Source organism: Gossypium hirsutum, chromosome D09 (genome assembly GCF_007990345.1).
Source record: "Gossypium hirsutum isolate 1008001.06 chromosome D09, Gossypium_hirsutum_v2.1, whole genome shotgun sequence".
In the NCBI taxonomy this organism is placed as follows: Eukaryota; Viridiplantae; Streptophyta; class Magnoliopsida; order Malvales; family Malvaceae; genus Gossypium; species Gossypium hirsutum.
The window spans coordinates 37,967,227-37,987,666 of NC_053445.1; the positions used below are offsets into that span (position 1 = coordinate 37,967,227).

Sequence of the window (20,440 nt, forward strand, 5' to 3'; positions counted from 1 at the left end):
CAAAATAATAATTACCAAACATAGTTAATATATAAAAATTATTTTTATCATTTAAATATAATACTAATAAAAGAAATCCTAATGATTATTAAAGCATTTGTACAAAGTAGAAAAATTTCTAAATTGTAAATTAAATTGTTGACTATTTAATTTTTTTCACTTGTTAATAGGGAATAAATTGACCAGAATAATTCATAAAAAATATATAAATGTATTATTTATAAAATTTTATAAATGAAATATAAAGTCAGTTATTGAATAAATAATTAAAATTTTGTATATAAATTAAAAGGGGAAAAGAAGAGAGTGTGAATAAGAAATGCTAATATTTGAATGTAAATTGTAAAGGAGAATAATGAAAATTTGAAAAGAGGGGAATTTTGGCATAAACTAAGTGGCATGTGGCACAAACGTGTCAAAAACTGTGCCCAAAAGTGGGGACCACACCCTCCCTCCCTTTGCATGTAATAAGGTGGCCATTGCATTGCAGTTACAGTACTACCAACAGTTTTCTTCCTCTTCCTCTTCCTCTTCCTCTTCTTTCCCAACACTCAAAAAAGTACAAAAAAAAAAGATTATATTAAAAAAATTCTGATTTTCCTTTTCCAAAGCTTCTCCAATGCTTGCAGATCACATTCAGGTAATTTCTTTTTTTCCCCCTTTATTTCCATGGTTTCTTGTAATTCCAATTCATATTAATTCTCATATCTTTGATACATATGGTTTTCTTGGTGGATTTTCTTTCTTTCTCCATGGATAGTTGATCTATGGTCTTGCATGTCGATCTTTGGTTTTCAAAAGCTTAATCTCATTCTGTCTTTCTCTTCATTCCCTATATCCAAATGCATGATATTTATTGACTTGCTGCACTTGCTACTCCTTGTAAGAGTGATTTGATGCATTTTTTGCCCCCCAAATATATGTTTTATGAAAAATTTGTTTCAGTAATGTGTTCATAAATTGTGAAAACTAGACCGGATCGACCAACTGAACCGAGAATAAAGGTTCAGTTCAATTGGTGAGATATAACCAAAAAACTAGAACTGTTTGAAACAAATCGGGTTTTAACCGGGTTTTTTTATATAAAAATTTTTAACGAATTTTTTTCAAAATTTTTTGGTTGTTTTTTGTTTATAAATATATATTTTATTTTTATTTCTAATTTTTAAATATTTTTATTAATTTTATAAAAACCAGAGGTGCGTTAGATTTGATCTATTTTAGAGTGTTCTTTAGCTGGAATATAAATGTTTTTGTAATTATATGTATTTTCTGTTTTGGGAAAGTAAAAATTTTGCTACTCAAGCACATGCAAAGGGTCAAAGATCATTCAAAAAACAAATTGTACTGAAGTAAAGAAAAAACAAGTACTGCAGAGAAGAAGATTATAGTTACTGAGATTATAAATTTCGTGTCACTTTTCTGGTCTCTTCAAGTCTTATTATTATTTATCTGCAATTTTATATTAAAATGTGCTAACCATATGAGAAACTTAAGTGCGGGTATAAACTATGTATGATTTGTGTGTTTTTGTTATTTTGCAGGAGCTTGTTTGAGGTTTATCTTTGTTTTGTGTTAGCTTAATCGTTAAGGTAGTGCCTGTACCATCTTATTGAAGTAGTCTCGGAATTGTGGTAAAAATAATGGCACTTTTTGAATCAGAAAGTGTTGCCTATGGTGGCATCAAGGCAGCGTCACCATCGCAAGCACCGCGATCGCCGCAGCAGCAGCAACAACGCCAGGAATTAACTCGGGATCAATCTGTTTCTTCCTTGAACAAACAGGGTTCGATTTTCTCCCTCACCCTCGACGAGATTCAACTGAAGAGCGGGAAGGCTTTTGGGTCCATGAACATGGATGAATTCCTTGCCAACTTGTGGAATGTTGAGGAAAACCAAGCGCCACCACAGCTCGACCAGAACGAGGCTCGCGATGACAAAGACAAGGGCAACGGAGGTCAACCAACCTTGGCCCGACAAGGCTCTTTCTCCATCCCACCCCACTTTGTAAGAAAACTGTGGATGAGGTATGGTTTGAGATTCAGAAAGAGCTACCGCAGCAGCGGAAGGCTAACAACATCGCTGATCACGAACCTCCTCAGCGCCAACAAACATTCGGAGAGATGACTTTGGAGGATTTTCTCATCAAAGCCGGAGTTGTTCAAGAACCATCATCAGCATCTTCCCAACAAAGGAAGGTGGCAGCTACCCGGCCGAATGGCACAAGTCTAGAAGCAACCTACGGAATGGGGCATGGGGCCGGATCTTCTCAACAGAAAATGTTGACATCTATTCAAAATAGCAGTGCAAGCTTGGATGCAAACTTCGGGATGGGACATGTGATGGGGCTAGGATTCCCAGGCCACCAAATTGTTCCCAGCAACTTGGCAGCACCAGGCAATGGTTACGCCGCAGCATACCCCATTTTCACGCAGAGTAAAAATATGATGGGGGAATCTTCTAATGTTGCTGAAAATGGGAATGGCACCAATTGCCTGTTAGAGCCCGTCGTGATACAGAACAAGAAGAGGATCATAGATGGTCCGCCGGAGGTGGTAGTCGAAAGGAGACAACGCCGCATGATTAAGAATCGAGAGTCAGCAGCAAGATCTCGAGCAAGGAAACAGGTGCTTATATATGTTATTGTGCTTTCTTCTTTTTTTGCATGCTTGTAAGAGTGTGTTTTGCCTGTTGAAATGGATGCAATACCAGTAACTATTAACTTTGGAGTCTCATGTTTGTTGAATTGCAGGCGTACACAGTGGAACTGGAATTAGAGTTGAACCAGCTGAAACAGGAGAATGCAAAGCTTAAGCAGCTTGTGGTAAACAAATACTTTCTTCTGGAAAAGTTGAAATTACTTTTGTTTTTGTATATACAAATGGTCAATAACTACCATTGTTTCTGGCCTTTAACTTTGAGCAGGAGGAAAACGAGCAAAAGCGAAAGCAAGAGGTAAATAAGTTTTTTATATTTTATATTATTACATTAGGTTATTGCCTTTAAGGATAATTATTGAGTCGAGCTCAACTTTGAAATAAGTTCGAATTCAAAACCTGGTAAATAAGTTTAATTGAGTTTAGGCTTGGCTTGATTGTAAGTATTACTTTTAGTCCTCTAGTTGGTAGTCACCTTTGGCACTTTAGTAAGTACACTAGTAAGTTCTACTTTCAGCCTTTTAATTGGTACTTTTAGCCTTTTAATCGGTGTCACAGTTTGGCAAGTATTAAAAGTTTTCTCTTGCATATACAAAGCTTTTGACAACTGATCTCATTTAAGGGTGTTTATCTCTTTATTTTAAGGATGTTTATATGATAAATCTAGGAAAATATATACAGATTTGAAGTCAACATCTTATTGTTTATCTTTTAAATGTTTTACCATTTCAATTAAAATTATATTTAATTTTTAATAAATTTATAACATAATTGTTTCTATCCATAATCCATTAAGATGCTTATTTGTTTGTATATATGATGAAAACATGAACAGGTTCTGAAAAGAAAACAATCCAAATTACCAGCACAAAGAAAGGTTGTTGATAAGATGAGGACAGTGAGGAGGACAGTGAGCTTGGGATGGTGAAAGTGAGAAATAGAGAATAGAGAATACAGAAAATCACAATAGCTTAGCTTCATCAGTTTAGCCATATCTAAATAATAATTAAGGATATGTCCAAATTATTATATTAGTCACTTTGTCTTTTTTATTGAAAGGATCATGTGCATATATATGAGTGTGTAATAATAAGTACTTAAATTAAATTAATTGTATCTTAAACTTTGATACTGCATTGATCACCATCACTGTGAACAACCCCAGGTCACAGACTGATTTTAGATTAGCTTTTCCCTTTTATCTTTGCATTTTATTAACATCTTAGAAACCCAATTTATTTTAAATATACAAATATATTCAGTGTATTGTTTCTTTTGGCTTTACTCAATAAATATTTCGTCATATTTTTACGTATTAAAAAATATATAAAAATAGTTTTTGGTGATGAAACTTACAAAAAATAGTAAATTAAATGTTTCTTTAAGGAGGAATTGTGGTTAGTGAGTTGATAAAAAATTTAAATTTTGAATTAGATTGAGTTCTTTAGATTAAATTTGAATAAAAAAATTAAAATTTTCTGTGAATTACATAATTTGAGAATTCAATAAATGAATTATTAGCTAAAAATATTAGGTTTTGATAAATGTTTATCTTGTAATTTGTCTCTTGTCTACTAAATAATCAGTTCATGTACTAAATAATCAGTTCATGTGAATGTAATATTGACTACAAATAATAGTATTCGTTAACTCGATTTGACTCGAAATTTTTTTATTTAATTCGAAAATTTTTAAATGAGTTCGATTGTTAAAATAGGATTCATGAACTCGACTAATTTAATTCGACTCGATCGAATAAGACAAAAAGTAAATTGATTGTGTAGTAATGCTTCAACGTCAAATTAGCAGTTACTCGTATCAAATTAGCAGTTACTCGTATAAATGAATAAAATGTTGTAAATATTTTGTTAAGGGTATCTTTTCATCTTTCTAACTCGTTTTTCTTTTTATAACTACTCATAAACCTAACAATTGATTTATTTGTCAAAGGTGTTCATCACATTCTCACCGTCATGGGATCAATTCGTAGATTGTATCTGTGTAGTAGTTTAAGAGGGTGCATGTGTCACGTGATTAGAACTTAAGTCTGGTAAACCGTATGGTCTTAGGTTTTGGCACTCCCACATTGAATATCGGGATAACTTTGAGTATTGTCGTCAACTCTGGTTTTGTAAAACACTAGATAAGTGTTTGAAATGTACCTCGCTCATAGCATTTACTTTGTTCAACTATTCAATTTGCATCACTACGTTTCCCCTAAAGTTTGATGCATAACCCACCTCTATCATAGGTGGTAGCCCCATTGATAACTCAACAACCTTCACATCAGTTTATTGCATCTCTAGCATTTTCAAGGGGGTCTTCGTAGCACTCCGATCTACCAAGTCAATGTTCATACCACAATGAACATATTCGACTACTTGAATGGTCGGCAATACCTTGGTTCCACCTTTCTTATCACGACTTAGTAACACAACGCATTGTCATTGACGAGCATCCAATATACATATGTAATCAACAAAAGGAACCAACAAAACATTAATCTTGTTAAGGAAATTCAAGCCAAGAACAAAATTGTAATCATCTAAATGAATTACTTCAAAATCTTCCTTACATTTCCATTAACTGATTTGTAACTCAACTCATTGTGCTACTCCCACAGTTGAGACCTCTTTGGAACTGAAAATATTGATATTTTTTGGTCGAAATGCTAACTGAGAAACCAAGTTTACCTGCAGCTTTATCGAATATAAACAAATCAAATGCCCTTGTATCAACAAAAGCACTTATTCTTCAGCCTACTAAGTTGATGTCTATGAACATCAATCATTTCTGCTTGTGATTCTTCTTCACTTTAGTAGAATTGAATATCATTGGACCAAGCTTTAAAGCCTCTGTAACACCCCTTGCCTGACCTGTTCGTCAGGTCTGAGCTACGGAACGCTACATTCATTATCGGAGCAACTACAACCAATTAGACATCATACAATCATTTATACATATGCCCATGTATCAACAAAATCACTTATTCTTCAACCTGCTATATTAATGTCTACGAACATAAACCATTTCTGCTTGTGATCCCTCTTCGCTTTAGCAGAATCGAGTATCGAACCAAGCTTTAAAGCTTTTCTCTTGTCCAACCCAATCGTTAGGTCTGAGCTACAGAATGCTATATTCGTTGCCAGAACAACTATAACCAATTAGACATCATACAATTATTTATATATATAATCTAATACCAATCATATTCAAATCATGATAATCAATCAATTTTGAGTCCGAATTGTCAGCCCAAGCACGAAACATGACCAAATTGTAAAGTTTTTTAAAATGTATAGATCGACGTCACGACTTCATCTAGTACTCATCACAATGTTGCCATCTTAGTATGTCATGTTGAGATGTCAAGCCTTAGCTCATCACGACGTCACTTACTCTAATGGCAACGTTGCAATGTCTAAAATCTGAGGTCGTAACGTGACCCTTAATTTTAGTAAAAATGACCCATTTTGTACCTATTTTATACTCTCTAACAAAACCTATTAATTTGTGCATCAAATTTCAATTTCATTTGAACCAAAACTTACCAAAAACATATCAAAACAAGTCATTTAATCATTTCAAATCAAACCAATTCAATATAAGTTCAACCTATTACCAAGCTAACCATTTCTATACAATCAATCAAATGCCATTCAAACAAATCAATTTAGTTTTTCAAATATCAATCTTACTTATGCTATAATGCATTAAAACTTACCATTTTATACACATATGAATGTTATATACCTTAATGATTTAAAGATATTAAACTTGAACCAAATAAACCAATACATATCTCAAACATATAAATCAAACTCATCATTTCAACCAAGCATCATATTGGCCATTCTACTTACCTCATCCTATTATCTTACATGACAAACTTAAGCAAATCTGTGTTTCAACTTCCCATAATCATTAAGCATTGCTAATTCATGTATTAACCAATTCATATACCATGAACAACATGAGAAGCATCATATACCAAATCCATCAAAAGTTATCAAACTCATCAAGACTTTTATACATTTAGATATATACCAAAACACTTATATATATGCCACAACCCTAGACTCAAGATGATCAAATATCTATCAATTCAGTGATAGGATAGTGTGAGCTTCGGGGTGATCCGGCTTGACATGTTCTGTAAGGTAATGATCTACAAGGAAAAGAGAAAACAAACTAAGTAAACATATAAAATGCTTAGTAAGATCATAGACGTTAAACAAAACTTGCCTTATCTTACAATACGATAATTTGGCATAATTAGCTAGACATGGCAAAGCACAACACCAACAAGGTAAGTTTAACATATAATTAAACCATATGATATATCAATCATATATCATGTCAATTCATGTCATTTTACAAAAAATCTCAAAACTCATGCAATTAAGAAATGAATCAACCACATACATATCAAGTCATGGTACCAATACATGGTTAAAGCTCAATTCAACATTTTTTTCAAGTAAACATCAAGATTATTATATCTCATTTCGATTTCTCATTTTGCATAAATTGTTTCTCCCAATGAACCTCAGTAAACAGACTCGGATAATAGGTATTTACATCACACCAGTTGCTCGTTCAAGCTAAGAATATTCGTGTCAGGTTACCAGCTCAGGCTAAACCTTTATAACGACACATCCAATTGCTTGTCCAAGCTGAATATATACATGTTAGGTTACCTCTATGGGTTAAACCTTCAAAACAACATCAGGTTACAAGTACAGACTAAACCTGTGTCATATATATCTTCAAGTCCGCAACAACTGCAGGATCACAGTAATATCTGTAATCAATCTTTTATAAGTGTGCAAGACCCTACTGGCATTACCAGTCGTATCCTAATATTTATTATAAGTTCACACAGGTCTCTTTTTCAATTATAATCAACATTTTACAATTTAGTCCAATTCTCACATTTTTTTTTCAATTCACAAGTAAACACTTATATAATTACAAATCAAATACACAAAAACCTATATAAACAAATACCAAATGAACTTACTTGGTAAAAACAACAAACAAGTTGAATTGTAACACTCCAAATTTTGAGCAATTGTTTATTAAATCCTGTTAATAATTAAGTCTTTGTATCTATAGTTAAGTGTTTTATTTATGTGTTTGAGATCGAGGGTTTGACTCTGCCTCCTTGAATTTTTACTGTTTATTTTAGTTTAACCCTTATCCTTGAACTCTTAACTTAAGTTTATTTTTTGCGTTAATCTGTGTCAAGAATGAGCCTGCTGGTTTGATGGTTAAGCTTTTGTTTTCCCTTTGGTCTGATGTTGAGTCTCTGCGTATAGAATAAGGAAATAATTTTTGTTACTTTTCCATAAAATGTGGTTTTTTAGTTTTAAACAAACTAATTGAAATTTCCCTCTTCCTGTTACGTTTCCTCCCTCTCTCTTCCTATTTTTTTCTTATTTCTTTCCTTTTTTCCCATTCCATCGCGTTCTTTTATTGCCTTATTTCTTTTTAAATTTGTGTCATTTTTTTGCTGCTGTTACGACAGAAACACTTCGTATTTCGTTATCTTTGATTGTCAAGATAATTGCGTAAGCTTGATATGAATTTCTGTTAGTATTTGTTTGTTTATTTTGTCAAGGTGACTTTTGCTTAGTTGCTTGAATTCCTTGTTTAAATTTTCGTTTGGTCTTCTCTTAGGCGAAAATCGTGAGAACAATGTTTCCTAAACATTGTAGTTCTGTGGATTTCAATTTTGTGCGAATATAAGAGGTTAAATTTTTGAGTTTGAGGTTTCGTCGAACTTTTTGATGCAACTCAGATTTTTACTTTAATTCTGGCATTTTGTTGTGATTAATTACGTAATTGGCCCATGGTTTGTCGCTTTTAGGCTTTGGATTAATCTCGGTTGCTTCTACGTCGAGACCGTGTCAAGTGCATAACGAAAACTTGATTTTTTTCAAGTTTCGAATGCTAAAAAATATGGCTGTCGGTGCCACACAGCCGTGTAACTTAGTGTTTTCGAATTGGAGGCACATAGGCTAGGGACACGGGCGTGTGTCCAGGCCATGTAACGCGTTACTTTGGATTCAGAGTCACATGAGTCAGGGACACGAGTATATGTCCAAGCTATGTGAGAGGTTGTGAGTCACACGGGCGTGTGCTTGACCATGTGCCAGACATTGAAATTGTAATCTGACAACTTGTTATTAAATAATTTGTTGTTCTGATATATATATGCATTTGTTATGAGATTTGGTAAGTAAGCATAATAGCATTACATGAGTACGGTCTGAAATTGTATGATTGTATACTTGCATATGATATTTGTTAAATCTGCATCTACATCGGGATTGAGATTGTATAAAGAAGGAAGTGTGGGCAGTTTAATGTTTTGCCAAATCTAGTGGGTAAGCAACATATATTTCTGATTTTGGCGAGTGATCACATTTTGGTCTAGCAGATAGGCTACGATTGTTCTAAAACGTTACATACAGTCACTATATTGTGTGTAGGGATGGATAGGTACTTGGTACCCTATATGGTGTGTAGGAATGGTCGGAGATGGTGTGTAGCGGTTGGAGGTAGGAATCTGCATGTATATCTGAAGTGTTCTACAATGGTATCTGACACTCTATGTTTCTAATTATGTATCTAAGTTTGAGAAATGATTGATTTATGAGAAACTAAAAACATATCTGTGTTACTACCGTTTATTATCGAATGTAAGTTACACTCTGAGTTAAAACTCATTTAGTATATTTGTTTGGATTACAAGTGACCTATAGACTTAGGCGGGGTGACATGACAAGAGCTCAGTCAATACTCCTTAACTATTTTAGTGTTTTTAATGATTTATGCTACTATGTGTTTATTTTGGATTACGTTTAGAAAGTTGTAACTATTATGTTTGGTTTGATCAATTATGTGATTTTTGAAAGTTAAAATTCAAATGGTTGAAGATTGGTTTGTTTTAATATCAATTGATGTAGCCCCTAGACTTGGTCGTAACTTATAGGCTGGGTATGGGGTGTTACATGAATCTTCAAGGCTAATCAATAATTTTGACTTTCCTTGATTATCTCCGATTCAATTCAATTCTTGATCTAAACAATTATTTTAAACAATTCATCAATACCAAACATTTTTATGTTATGCCATGATATGTATGAACCTATATAATTTTGTTTTTCAGGTACCCATAAAGTTTTATATTTTCTTCAATTTAGTCTCTAAAACTAAAATACCATAACTTTCAATTTTGAGCTTCGGTTGTAAAACTGATTTAAATTACATCCCATAGGGACCCTTTACTATCTATTATTATTAAATCTCATATCAATATTAACAAACTCGATTTACGAAAATGGGGTTCTGAAATTTTCTTTTTCGGTACCATTAAAAATCAGGCATTTTATAGGCTTGGTAGACTGCTCCAGGTTGGTTTCTCATTGAAATTTTACTCCCCTGAGGTGATGGAAGCTCAGTGTCACAACATCCACACCATATGTAGTTTTTCTCACGGTTTGGCCATAGTTGTCTCCCTATACAAACTCAAATACACTATTAGACTCTCAATGTCACCATTTTGCCAATTGGGGTCTCAAAAAGATTAAAACTAAAGAAAAACGATCATTAATACTAAAAGCTAAAAATCAACAAAAAGCATAGAAAAGACTTGTAAATTGCTTGAGAACAAACTCATCAAGTGTTTTAGAGAGCCTAATTTGACGTATCAAATTACGACAGATCACTCATTGTGGCATAACTTTGCCAACCATTACCTTGCCAAGAGCTGCACTTCGTCAAAGCATAACACGTGGAGTTCCTTTGATCTATCTCACTGAGGATAGGTGATATGTCCATCCTTGCATGGTTCACACATAAAACCTCGCCTAGTCCTTTCAAGAGGGCTACCATGCTCCCCAAGTGATCGACTTTGACAAGACCTACTTCATATACGTGTGACCTAAAGTTAAGAAAAGGTCACCCTCACTTATAAATACTCATCCTTAACCTTGGAAAGACTTTATGTATTTTCTACTACTCTCTTTCATTCTGGAAAATACTACACACCAAGTTGGTAATTCCATCTCTCATGCCTTTTAATATGCTCAAAATCGTATGAACTATCATCTCCTCCTTTCATCTCCATTTTTCCATCAATAAGCATTATAATTTATATGAATAAAAAATAACAATATTCTATATTTGTTTAAAATATACATGAAAATATATAAAAAAAATAGGTAAAAGAAAATAATAGAAATATCAATTACTTGAAATGAAACTTTCTTGAAAAATAATTCTCAAGTGAACTAAATAACAATCATTTATTTTAATTTTGATTACAAAAACAAAATTATATTTTTTAAACAAGAAAAATAGAATCAAGGTGCGAATTGTAAATTTTATAAAATTAGAAAGGTCGAAGTGCAATTTACTCAGTAACAATAATCTATTAGTCTACGCTAAAGGAAATTTTATACTTTATATTTTACACATTATCGTTAACATAATAATAATAATCTCTCCCGCTTTTCTTTCTTTTTTAATCTTTTTTCCCTAATTCTTCTCCTGATTTTGATCTGCGATTTGCTTCGTTGATTCTCTGGTAATTGAATCTTTCAACACTCTAATTTCCTTTTCTTTTTCCTTAATGTCAAAAAAAAAAATCGCTCTTTTATTTGTAATTTTGTTTCAAAGGTAAGTATTGAGTTTTCTCATTTGTCTTTCGTTATGATCATAAACGGATTTCATTTTCTTGAAGTTCTTTGAATTTTTTTTTTTGGGTTTTAGATGGTCATTTTTCTTTTTGCTGATTTACTTGAACTTAAATGGGGATTTTTATATATGGCGGAAAATTAAATAAAGTTTACTGCTTTATTCGTTGAAAAAATTAGCATGGGGGGGATGAAATGGTTAGGGTTTTACGTTGTATATAAAAAAGATCATGTTTTATATATGTTTTTCCATATGAAGTTAAGTTTAATTTTATGTTCAAAAGAATTGTTGATACATTTTGCTTAGGTTCTGTTTGCTTGTTGCTTTGCTTCTTAAAATGTTGCCAAAAAGCAAGATTAAGAATGATCGAAGAAATAAAGTGCAACACTACATTTAACTTAATTGTTCTGTATAAAAGTAGTCATAACTTCGAATTTTCAAGCCTTCAAATTCTAAAGCAAAAGGCAAGAACTAAACAGTATGTAAGGGGATAAAAGAATGAGTTACTTGGCTTTTGTGGATAATAGTCTTCAGTTCATTCGGACAGACTTGGAAGTTCAAAGTCAGGAGATTCACATAGAGGGAAAAAATGTCTAGTTCTGGGAATAATTTAGGCCGAGGGAGTGCTGGATTGCCTTCGGATATTCCACCATTGCCTCAGTGTTTGCCTTTGGAGCCAATTACATTGGGGAGTCAGAAATATACACGGGCTGGAGAATTAAGCCGGGTTCTGGGTATTCCACTTCGCAGTAGTACTTCAGAGGATCACTCTTTTGGAGTTTCACACTCCAAACTTTCCCCTCCCGTGGCAACAGAGGAGCTTAAGAATTTTAAGGAAAGTGTTCAAGATGCCTCAAGAAAGGCCAGGTATAGTCCCTTCCTTTTCTGTGACATGGTGCATATGCACACTATGTTTTCTGTCCAATGTAGACATCACATCTTCACAGGTCTTTGGCACTTGAGTATTTCTCTCAGGTGTACAAAAGGAACCTGCCATCAAATGTAGTGCTTCTTCTCACAGTTTTCTTTTCTGCGCTTGTACATTGTGCATACTTTATCACTGTTATGATTCCTGATATTTATGAGTTGTGGACACTTGACATTGTTTGGTTATTGAATCTGCTTTGTCTTTCTATCAGGGAAAGAGTGAAAAAATTACGTGAGTCAATTTCTAAATTGGAAAGGTATAAAGAAGCTTTAGGCTCAAAGAAGCTGCAACGAAGTGATATTTCGAGTGAGAGAACTAGTGGAGCAAGCATTGCAAAGATGGGAAGCCAGATCCATAGAAACACGCATGAAATAGTGACTCAAAGATTGGAGGATAGGCCAAAGGTTGTGGGGCTCAACAAGCGTGTTCGCACGTCATTTTCCGATTTATGGGTTTGTATTTCACTGTGATTGCTGAAATATATTTTGCTTTAACCTTTCTTGGCATACATTCTTGAACAAAGAAAAACCAGCTGATTTTTCTTCAACATTGAGCAAAGTTTTTTGTTGCCTTTCAGTCACCTTCTTTTGGTTGTAACCATGATTGGATGTGCTATTTTATTTTTCAAAAGAAGGGAATAGGCCAGAAACATATCACATAGATTGACTTGATCCTTTTTATTTCTCTTAATTTTTGGCTTTTGCTTCATTAATTGTATTTCCCTTGTTTTCTCTTCATTCTCTTTTTCATGAGAGCAGGCTGATAACAGGACTGCTGTGAATCCAAGGCAGCAGGGGACGATAGAACAGGATGGTGATTTGCTTCCAGCTGTTAATGGGGGTTCTGCACAAATTGAAGAAAAGATCCGCAGACTGCCAGGTGATGGATGGGAGACAAAGATGAAAAGGAAACGGTCTGTTGCAGCTGTAGGAAATAGAGTTGCCAATGCTGGTCGAGACATAAAACGTGCTATGCAACTGAAGCTGAGTTCTGAATCAAAGTTGCGGTCATGTGATACACTGGGTTTCAGGTGATTGTTGACTGAATTTGCTTCCTAGTTGTTGATATAATTTGGCTTAGGCTTGAACTAGATCTCTTATCTAATCATGGATATATTGCTGATGACAGAAAACTGGCGTTTGTGACTGACTATGGATGTGCTTTCATGGTTATTGATCAAACTGTCAGTGTCATAGTAATTGCAGAAGAAACATTCTGTTTTACTATTTTTATTGCTTATGGATTTTATTGTTGCTGTCATTATTCATAGTGTGGAACTTCATAATTTTGTTTAGCATGTAAAAGATCTATTGAGGTTTTCAGATAAAATTGCTTAGCATGTAGTGTTGTGATGGCCAACCATACAAAATTCCTGGCTCAAGAATTCATCATATTTTGGATTGACAAATCTTCGTACCCTTTTTTTGGGATTGTCAATCATAAAAAACTTGGTGTTTCTATTTTACCTATTTTTATTTCTAAATTTCTAATATAGAATACAGATTGTGACCGCTTGTTTGCTGTTGTCGCGTTTTTGAATGCTTGAGGAAGTGATTTTCAAATTTAGACTCTATGTTTATAAGATACAAATTATGCTCATCCATCTTTTTTCTGTTTTTCAAATATGTTATGTATGGGTCTTAAAACCACTCTTAGCTTGTTCATTCTTTTATGTGTGCAGATCAAAATCTTCCCCTGGAGTTAGCGGAATTAACAGGTCAGATGGTTCATTTGAAGCTTCTGGTTCAAATGCCAATACAGTGCTCAGGAATGAATTGGAGAGTACATCAATTCCTCGTGATCGTGCAGCTATGTTAGAGCAGAGGGTTGTAATAAAAACAAATAATAAGTATGTTCGTTCACTATTTTAGTTCTAGGAATCTGTAGTGTGGGTAGGAATCTCATGTTGTTAATATCCATCAAAATTTGCATTTAATATCTACCATGTATGACTTTCTTCTCTTTGATTGTTGATTTGTTTAATTGCTCTGTTCATCAGGGTAAGTCCCCAGGAGGAAAATCAATCAAGTGGCTCGAGTACAATGCTAAAAGCAAAGGTATCAAGGGCACCAAGAACTGGGTCTATCATGGTGTTAGACTCATCTTCTAAAGTTAACCTGTCATCCGGAGCTTTGCAGGGTTGGGGGGAACAGCCAAATTTAAATAAGGTCCAAGCTTTGGGTGTTGCAAGCAATAAAAAACGTCCAATGTCTACAGGTTCATCACATGCTATATCCCAGTGGGGTGGTCAGAGACCACATAAAATCTCACGGACAAGAAGAGCAAATTTAGTGTCCCCTGTCTCTAATGCTGAACCTCAGATTTCATCTCAAGGCATTTCAACACCTGATTTTAGTGCTAGGGTATCTATTGGAACTGGTGGATCACTGCTTGGTAGCAGTGTAGATAATGTTACTCCAAAAGTTAAGCGGGAGCCTGAGAATGTTTCTTCTCCTTTTGGGTTATCTGAGAGTGAAGAATCAGAGGCTGGAGATAACAAATCAAAAGAGAAAGGAATTGATAGTTGTGAGGTTTCTTTGCCTGCATCTCAAAAAGCTGGGCCTTTCTTATTGCCCACAAGGAAGAATAAAAATACAAATGAAATTGGAGATGGAGTCCAAAGACAAGGAAGGAATGGAAGCAGTGCACCACCCTTGACAAGGCCAGGTGTACATCCTATGAGGGAGAAATTGAACAATCTGACAACGACCAAGCTAATTCAAAACGCAAGATCTGCTTCTGATAAAAATAGAAGGTTCCTATCTTGCTCTTTAGTATTAAGTTGTTCGTTTGTGTTGTGGAAGTCTGATGAATGAGTCATAAATTCTTTGGTTCAGTAAAACAGGCCGTCCACCTTCCAAGAAGCTCAAAGATCGCAAGGCCTCACGTGTTGGGTTGATGCTAAACAATGTTTCTTCAGATTTCACAGGTATTTTAACTACTTTTTGGCCAATGAGACTTTGCTGCAAATATTTCAAAAATAAAAGAGTATTGAGTCTATTGCACCACTATAATAGCTCTTTGATGGAAATCTATTCATTTTGCATGGCTCTTACCAATCTTAACACATCAATCATGACTGTAATACCTCATCTGTGCAACATGACGTAATCATTTTGACAAATATTTTGCTCTTAGTTTTTCTGTGCTAGTTTAGCTATTAACAAGTTATATGTGTTCTTGCATGGGTTTAATTTTTCTTTTAGTGGAGATGTTTTGTTGTTTAGTTTTTTAATAGTGGAAGGAATTGTTCTATCACACATCTGTGTGCATGTCCCTGCATCCTTTGTAACAGCCAGACTTGCTGAAATGTGGTTGAAAATCCTTGAAAGTGTCTGGTGTATTTGGGATTCCATTTTCAGGTGAATCTGATGAGGATGATCGAGATGAACTATTTGCAGCTGCCACTTCTGCACGGAATTCTAGCAGTATGCATCTCTTCCAATGATAACCCCACCTTACCCACTCCTGTCCCCCGAACCTCCTAAAGAAAATCAAATACCTTTTGTGAATTGAGCTTTTATAGGGGTATAAATTGCTATCTGTTTCTCGTTTCTGTAGGTCTGGCTTGTTCTGGTCCTTTTTGGAAGAAAATGGGGTCTATTTTTAGTTCAGTGAGCTCAGAGGACACATCTTACCTCAGGCAACAGGTACTACATGGTGACTAACGTATTTATGATTCATTGACACTTTGGGGTTTAGTTCATCACAGTTTCCTTATCTGCTATTTTGATGTTGCATCAGCTAAGTTTGGCAGAAGAACTTGATGAAAGTTTGTCTCAAATTTTTGGAGATGGATTTAATGTTTTGGTAAACCTCATCATCTTATGTTTCTCTCCCTAAAGCCAAATCTATTTAATCAGCTATAAACAAGGAAAGTGTAACTGGAAATTAAATCAAACTTTGTTGGCTAATATTGATAAGAACTCCTTTCATTCCTCAGGGTATTGTGCAGAAAGATGCACCTAATTCTGTTGAAGAAATGGCCAAAACTAATGCTGCCTGTGAAAGATTTGATATAAAAAAGTTTGACAAGGTTACTCCTTTATATCAAAGAGTACTTTCTGCTTTGATTGAAGAAGATGATAGCGACGAACTTTACCACCGCATTGAAGCAAAGAACATGTCCCTTCACTATGCAAGTGATGATTCCCATTGTGGTTCATGCAACCTGATGGATGTTGAATTCAGAGATAGAGACAAAATGGAATCTGAAGTTGAGTCAAATGCAGATTTTCAGTGTCAGAGGAACTCTCTGTTAGATAGGCTGTCTGGTGATGTAAGTGTTGCATCAAATACTTTTAGGAATGGCAGCATGTCTAATTCATTACATAGCAGTGAAAGGTGGTTGGGAGATGATGACTTTGCACACTTGGATACGGGGCCAGTGAGCGAAATCTGTTCAACTGACCTGGGTAAGCTCCAACATAAAGAAATAAATGTTTCTGACAGTCCTCTTGACTCTCAGTATCAGTTGATGGGTGTGGATGACAAGCTTTTGCTGGAGTTGAATAGTATCGGTCTTTATACAGATTCTTTGGTGAGTTTTCTTTCATGCTAACATTGAATTGATTAATTTTAAAAAAAAAATTCTTCAGTTCCAGGTATGTGTATCTTGGATGTCAAATGTTTTGTGCCACTATCATACATGATTAGTGCCTTTTTTTTGTCTTTTTTGCAGCCTGATTTGGCAGAGGGAGAGGAAGCTATAAATCAAAATGTTTTTGAACTTAATGATTGTCTCTATCAGCAGGTTTCTGTTCATTACTGTTATTGGTTTTCACAAATATCTCAAATTTTGATCATTTAAGGACATCATCCTGTTGCTATTTATTTACCCAAAACTATTTCTTTATGTGCTAAAATAAAACTCGTTAAATAACATATTAAAATTTTATTTATTTACCTTTTGCTTTTAAATTGAATTTTTACTGCATATCTGAATCTTTTTTCTTTTGGCTATTAATTCACAGATTCAGAAGAAGAAGAAAAAGTTGGGGAATATTGATAAAGCTATTGATAATGGGAGAGATGTAGAAAGAAGGTGGGATAAACAGCTGATCTTGTTATTAATAAACTTCATAAATTGTGCTCCATCTAAAGTAATGTGGTCTGCTTTGCAGGAACATTGAGCACGTTGCAATGGACCAATTAATTGAGATTGCTTACAGAAGACGTTTGGTACTTCTGTGATCCATTGTGCAATTGTTGTTTCTGATTATTAACTTGGAGCTTTTGAGGCTTAATTGTTTGCCATTCATCCTTCCATATGATTACTTTGTTATATCCTGAATTCTAGATTTTACAAGTTTCTCTGTGATAATTACGGGTGTGAGAATGATTGCATGTGAGAATTGTTAACAAGTTGGTAACCAGTTTTGTCATTTTTTATCAACTAACAATATGGAGAGAAAACTGTCAAACATCTTTTTGGTTGATAATCTTGAACTTTTCCTTGCTATGTAGCGAATGCATTATTAGTCTGGTAATGGCAATTTATTGGTGAATTTTACAGATACAGGCCTTTTGACATGCTTTATTGTTGATTTACATGAGGAATGGTTATAATATCTCATAGTATGGTGTTGAATGGTGTATTGTTTATATCTGAAGCATTTTGGAGCAAGGTGTTTATTATAATTTATTTGAGTTCCTACAAACAATTTATGCAGGCTTGTCGTAGGAGTAATTCATCAAAAAGTGCAGTTCGCAAGGTTTCAAAACAAGTTGCATTGGCTTTTGTCAAGCGAACTTTAGATAAATGTAAAAAATTTGAACAGACGGGCACTAGTTGCTTTAGCGAACATGCATTGCAAGATGTCATGTTTTCTGTACCGCCATGCAGCAATGAAGCGAAGTCTGTTGATTGTATTGGCTCTGGAACTGCTAGTAATATTTGTAATGAAACTTCCAACCATCAAGCAGAAGCCAGGGGCTCAGGTATTATGCAATCGAAAATTCTTAATGAAACTTCCAACCATCAAGCAGAAGCCAGGGGCTCAGGTATTATGCAATCGAAAATTCTTTCTTTTCTGATATTGCATTTTCTCTCTATGAGAAAGAAAAAGAAATGTATCATGTCTCGTTTACTTATTTAATGATATAGAGAAGCTCTTTGAGCGGGGAAATATGATACATGTCCCGTATAACTGTTGAGCAGCTTATTCATGTTGATTTCACCTCTGCCTCAGGTGCTGTTTCAAGTACTTTTGAGAGGTTTGATACTTCGGATGCTCATCCAGGCATTCACAACAAAGGGAGGAAGAGGGAAGTACTTATTGATGAGGTTGTTGGTAGTGCATCTTCTAGGGTAACATCAACAACACTTGATGGCAAAGTTGGAGGAGCAAACGGAAAGAGAAGTGAAAGCAGAGATGAGCGGAAGATTAAAGCAAAAGCCAAGCAAAGGAATAATAATTTATCAAGTTCCAGAAATGGAAGGGCATCATCTCCGGGTAAGAATCACGGGAGTTCAACTAAAGAAGTAGAGGAACCCATGGATTTTGGGAACTTGCAACTAAACGAGTTGGATACAATGGAAGAATTGGGTGTTCCAAATGAGCTTGGTCCTCCAGATCTGAGTTCCTGGCTAAACTTTGATGAGGATGGCTTGCAAGATCATGATTCCATAGGTTTAGAAATACCAATGGATGATCTTTCAGATTTGAAATTTGCATTCTGATATTCTTGACCCTTTAGGTTTACTAATTATCTGATGCAATTTGATCTTGAGATAATGTAATTATGATTCATTTTTCTATATATATTAGCTATTATTCCACTTTCCTGGTCGGTCCATTTTTTCCACCTTTAATCTCTGCCCAGAAATAAATGAGCTTGTCACTTGAGTTCATTAGAAGGTATATACAATCTGATTTCACAAGTTTTTCCATTATCATGTATCCAATGCCATCATAAAACCATGAAAAAAAGAACATCAAAAGAACATTTCAATCATAGAAAGTGGTAGCCTCGGCCACTAAAACCAACCTGATATATTGGTAGTGATAAAAAAAACTCATTAACAAAGCATGAAGAAATGTTGTAAGCACCGAAAATAAAAATAATTAAATCACCATCAGCGGTAATTTAAGTTTGGAGCCCATGGCTATTTGTAGTCATAAATTTTCCTTATTGGTCTAAAATAAAGGGAAATAACAATAGTTTTTTTTTTAATATAAAATATTTAATGATTCTAAAAAGGGATAAAACAACAAATAATTCTTCGAAGTTTATTCGAACTTTTTTAATTGTAAACATGTGGCATCATTTCGTGCAAAAACAAAAGAAAAGTTTATTGTTTTATTTTTTTGGTACATCATCATTAAGGAAAAACATTAATGGCTAAGAGAAACTAATGAAAGCTCTTGAAGCACATGTTGCTCATTTCACTGTTTCTCTTCTTTGTGGTTGTCCTCTAGTTTCTGACCAATGGTAACAAATTGCAGGAGGTTCTGAGCTGGTTGAAGTTTTCACCCTGCTTTGATGCGTTCGAGAATGATGTTGATCTATTTTTTGCCTCTATCCAGCAATCTACAAGAAGAAATATTGTGATACCTAAGGGACAAAAGAATAGTGCATAAGATAAGAATTCTAGCCTGAAGTTTGCTAGCAAACTTGAAGCTTCGAATGGACAACAATTGGAATCCATTTGAGTTCTGAACAATAGCTGCTCCTACAATCATATCATTTTGTCAATTTTTAATAATGCTTAACGATAGATATCATTGGGAGAAGTGATCACCAAAGCTGAGAGAAGGTTGAGTCCTTGATTGAATAGTCTGAAAAATATGCTAAGAATCGAATGGCAGAGATCAGAAAATCTTATAAGAGCACCTATAGGACATGGATTAGATCCTCGACAATGCGTTCATTTCTCGATTTCCATATAATCCAAAGGGTACAAGCCGAAGTAGTGTAGAAGTTTCTTGAATCTTGAGAGTTGATACAATTTCCTTGGAGCCATTGTAGAATCCAGCTGGAGATGGATGTGTTGGTAAGAGAGTTGGATCGGAGTGTGAGAGGGGAACCAAACCAAACTGCCCAAGCAAAACTACAATTTAAGGAGATGCTCAGGGGTTTCCTTATCTTCTTTGCATAGAGGACAGAGAGGAGGTCTTTAGTGGGGAGGCAATTATTACAAATCTTCC

At 34.5% G+C, this 20,440-nt stretch overlaps 1 protein-coding gene and 1 pseudogene across 4 annotated transcripts; both read left to right on the top strand.

Moving 5' to 3' along the window:
* The first annotated feature begins 486 nt into the window (after nucleotides 1–486).
* On the top strand, nucleotides 487–3,767 carry LOC107891515 (ABSCISIC ACID-INSENSITIVE 5-like protein 1; annotated as a pseudogene).
* Nucleotides 3,768–11,128: 7,361 nt separating this feature from the next.
* Nucleotides 11,129–19,071, top strand: LOC107891517 (uncharacterized). Of its 4 annotated transcripts, none has more exons than XM_016816351.2 (16): nucleotides 11,129–11,252; nucleotides 11,910–12,229; nucleotides 12,502–12,742; nucleotides 13,049–13,320; nucleotides 13,972–14,139; nucleotides 14,290–15,045; nucleotides 15,128–15,219; nucleotides 15,653–15,718; nucleotides 15,852–15,940; nucleotides 16,035–16,100; nucleotides 16,234–16,830; nucleotides 16,972–17,043; nucleotides 17,264–17,334; nucleotides 17,414–17,471; nucleotides 17,963–18,293; nucleotides 18,482–19,071. In XM_016816351.2, exons 2-16 carry the CDS (start codon nucleotides 11,952–11,954, stop codon nucleotides 18,970–18,972), a joined length of 3,648 nt encoding a protein of 1,215 aa, XP_016671840.2. In that variant the 5' UTR covers nucleotides 11,129–11,252; nucleotides 11,910–11,951; the 3' UTR covers nucleotides 18,973–19,071. The 4 variants fall into 4 exon arrangements, with proteins under 4 accessions (XP_016671840.2, XP_040956481.1, XP_040956483.1 ...); XM_041100548.1 differs by having other exon boundaries at nucleotides 11,170–11,252; nucleotides 11,890–12,229; XM_041100547.1 differs by having other exon boundaries at nucleotides 11,156–12,229.
* Nucleotides 19,072–20,440: the final 1,369 nt, after the last annotated feature.

Excerpts from the sequence above, each read along its gene's own strand:
- LOC107891517 (XM_016816351.2), top strand. The coding sequence starts at position 11,952 with ATGTCTAGTTCTGGGAATAATTTAGGCCGAGGGAGTGCTGGATTGCCT. Across the intron at positions 13,321-13,971 it reads TGTGATACACTGGGTTTCAG|ATCAAAATCTTCCCCTGGAG; the intron begins GTGATTGTTGAC and ends TTATGTGTGCAG. Across the intron at positions 17,472-17,962 it reads TTGCTTACAGAAGACGTTTG|GCTTGTCGTAGGAGTAATTC; the intron begins GTACTTCTGTGA and ends CAATTTATGCAG.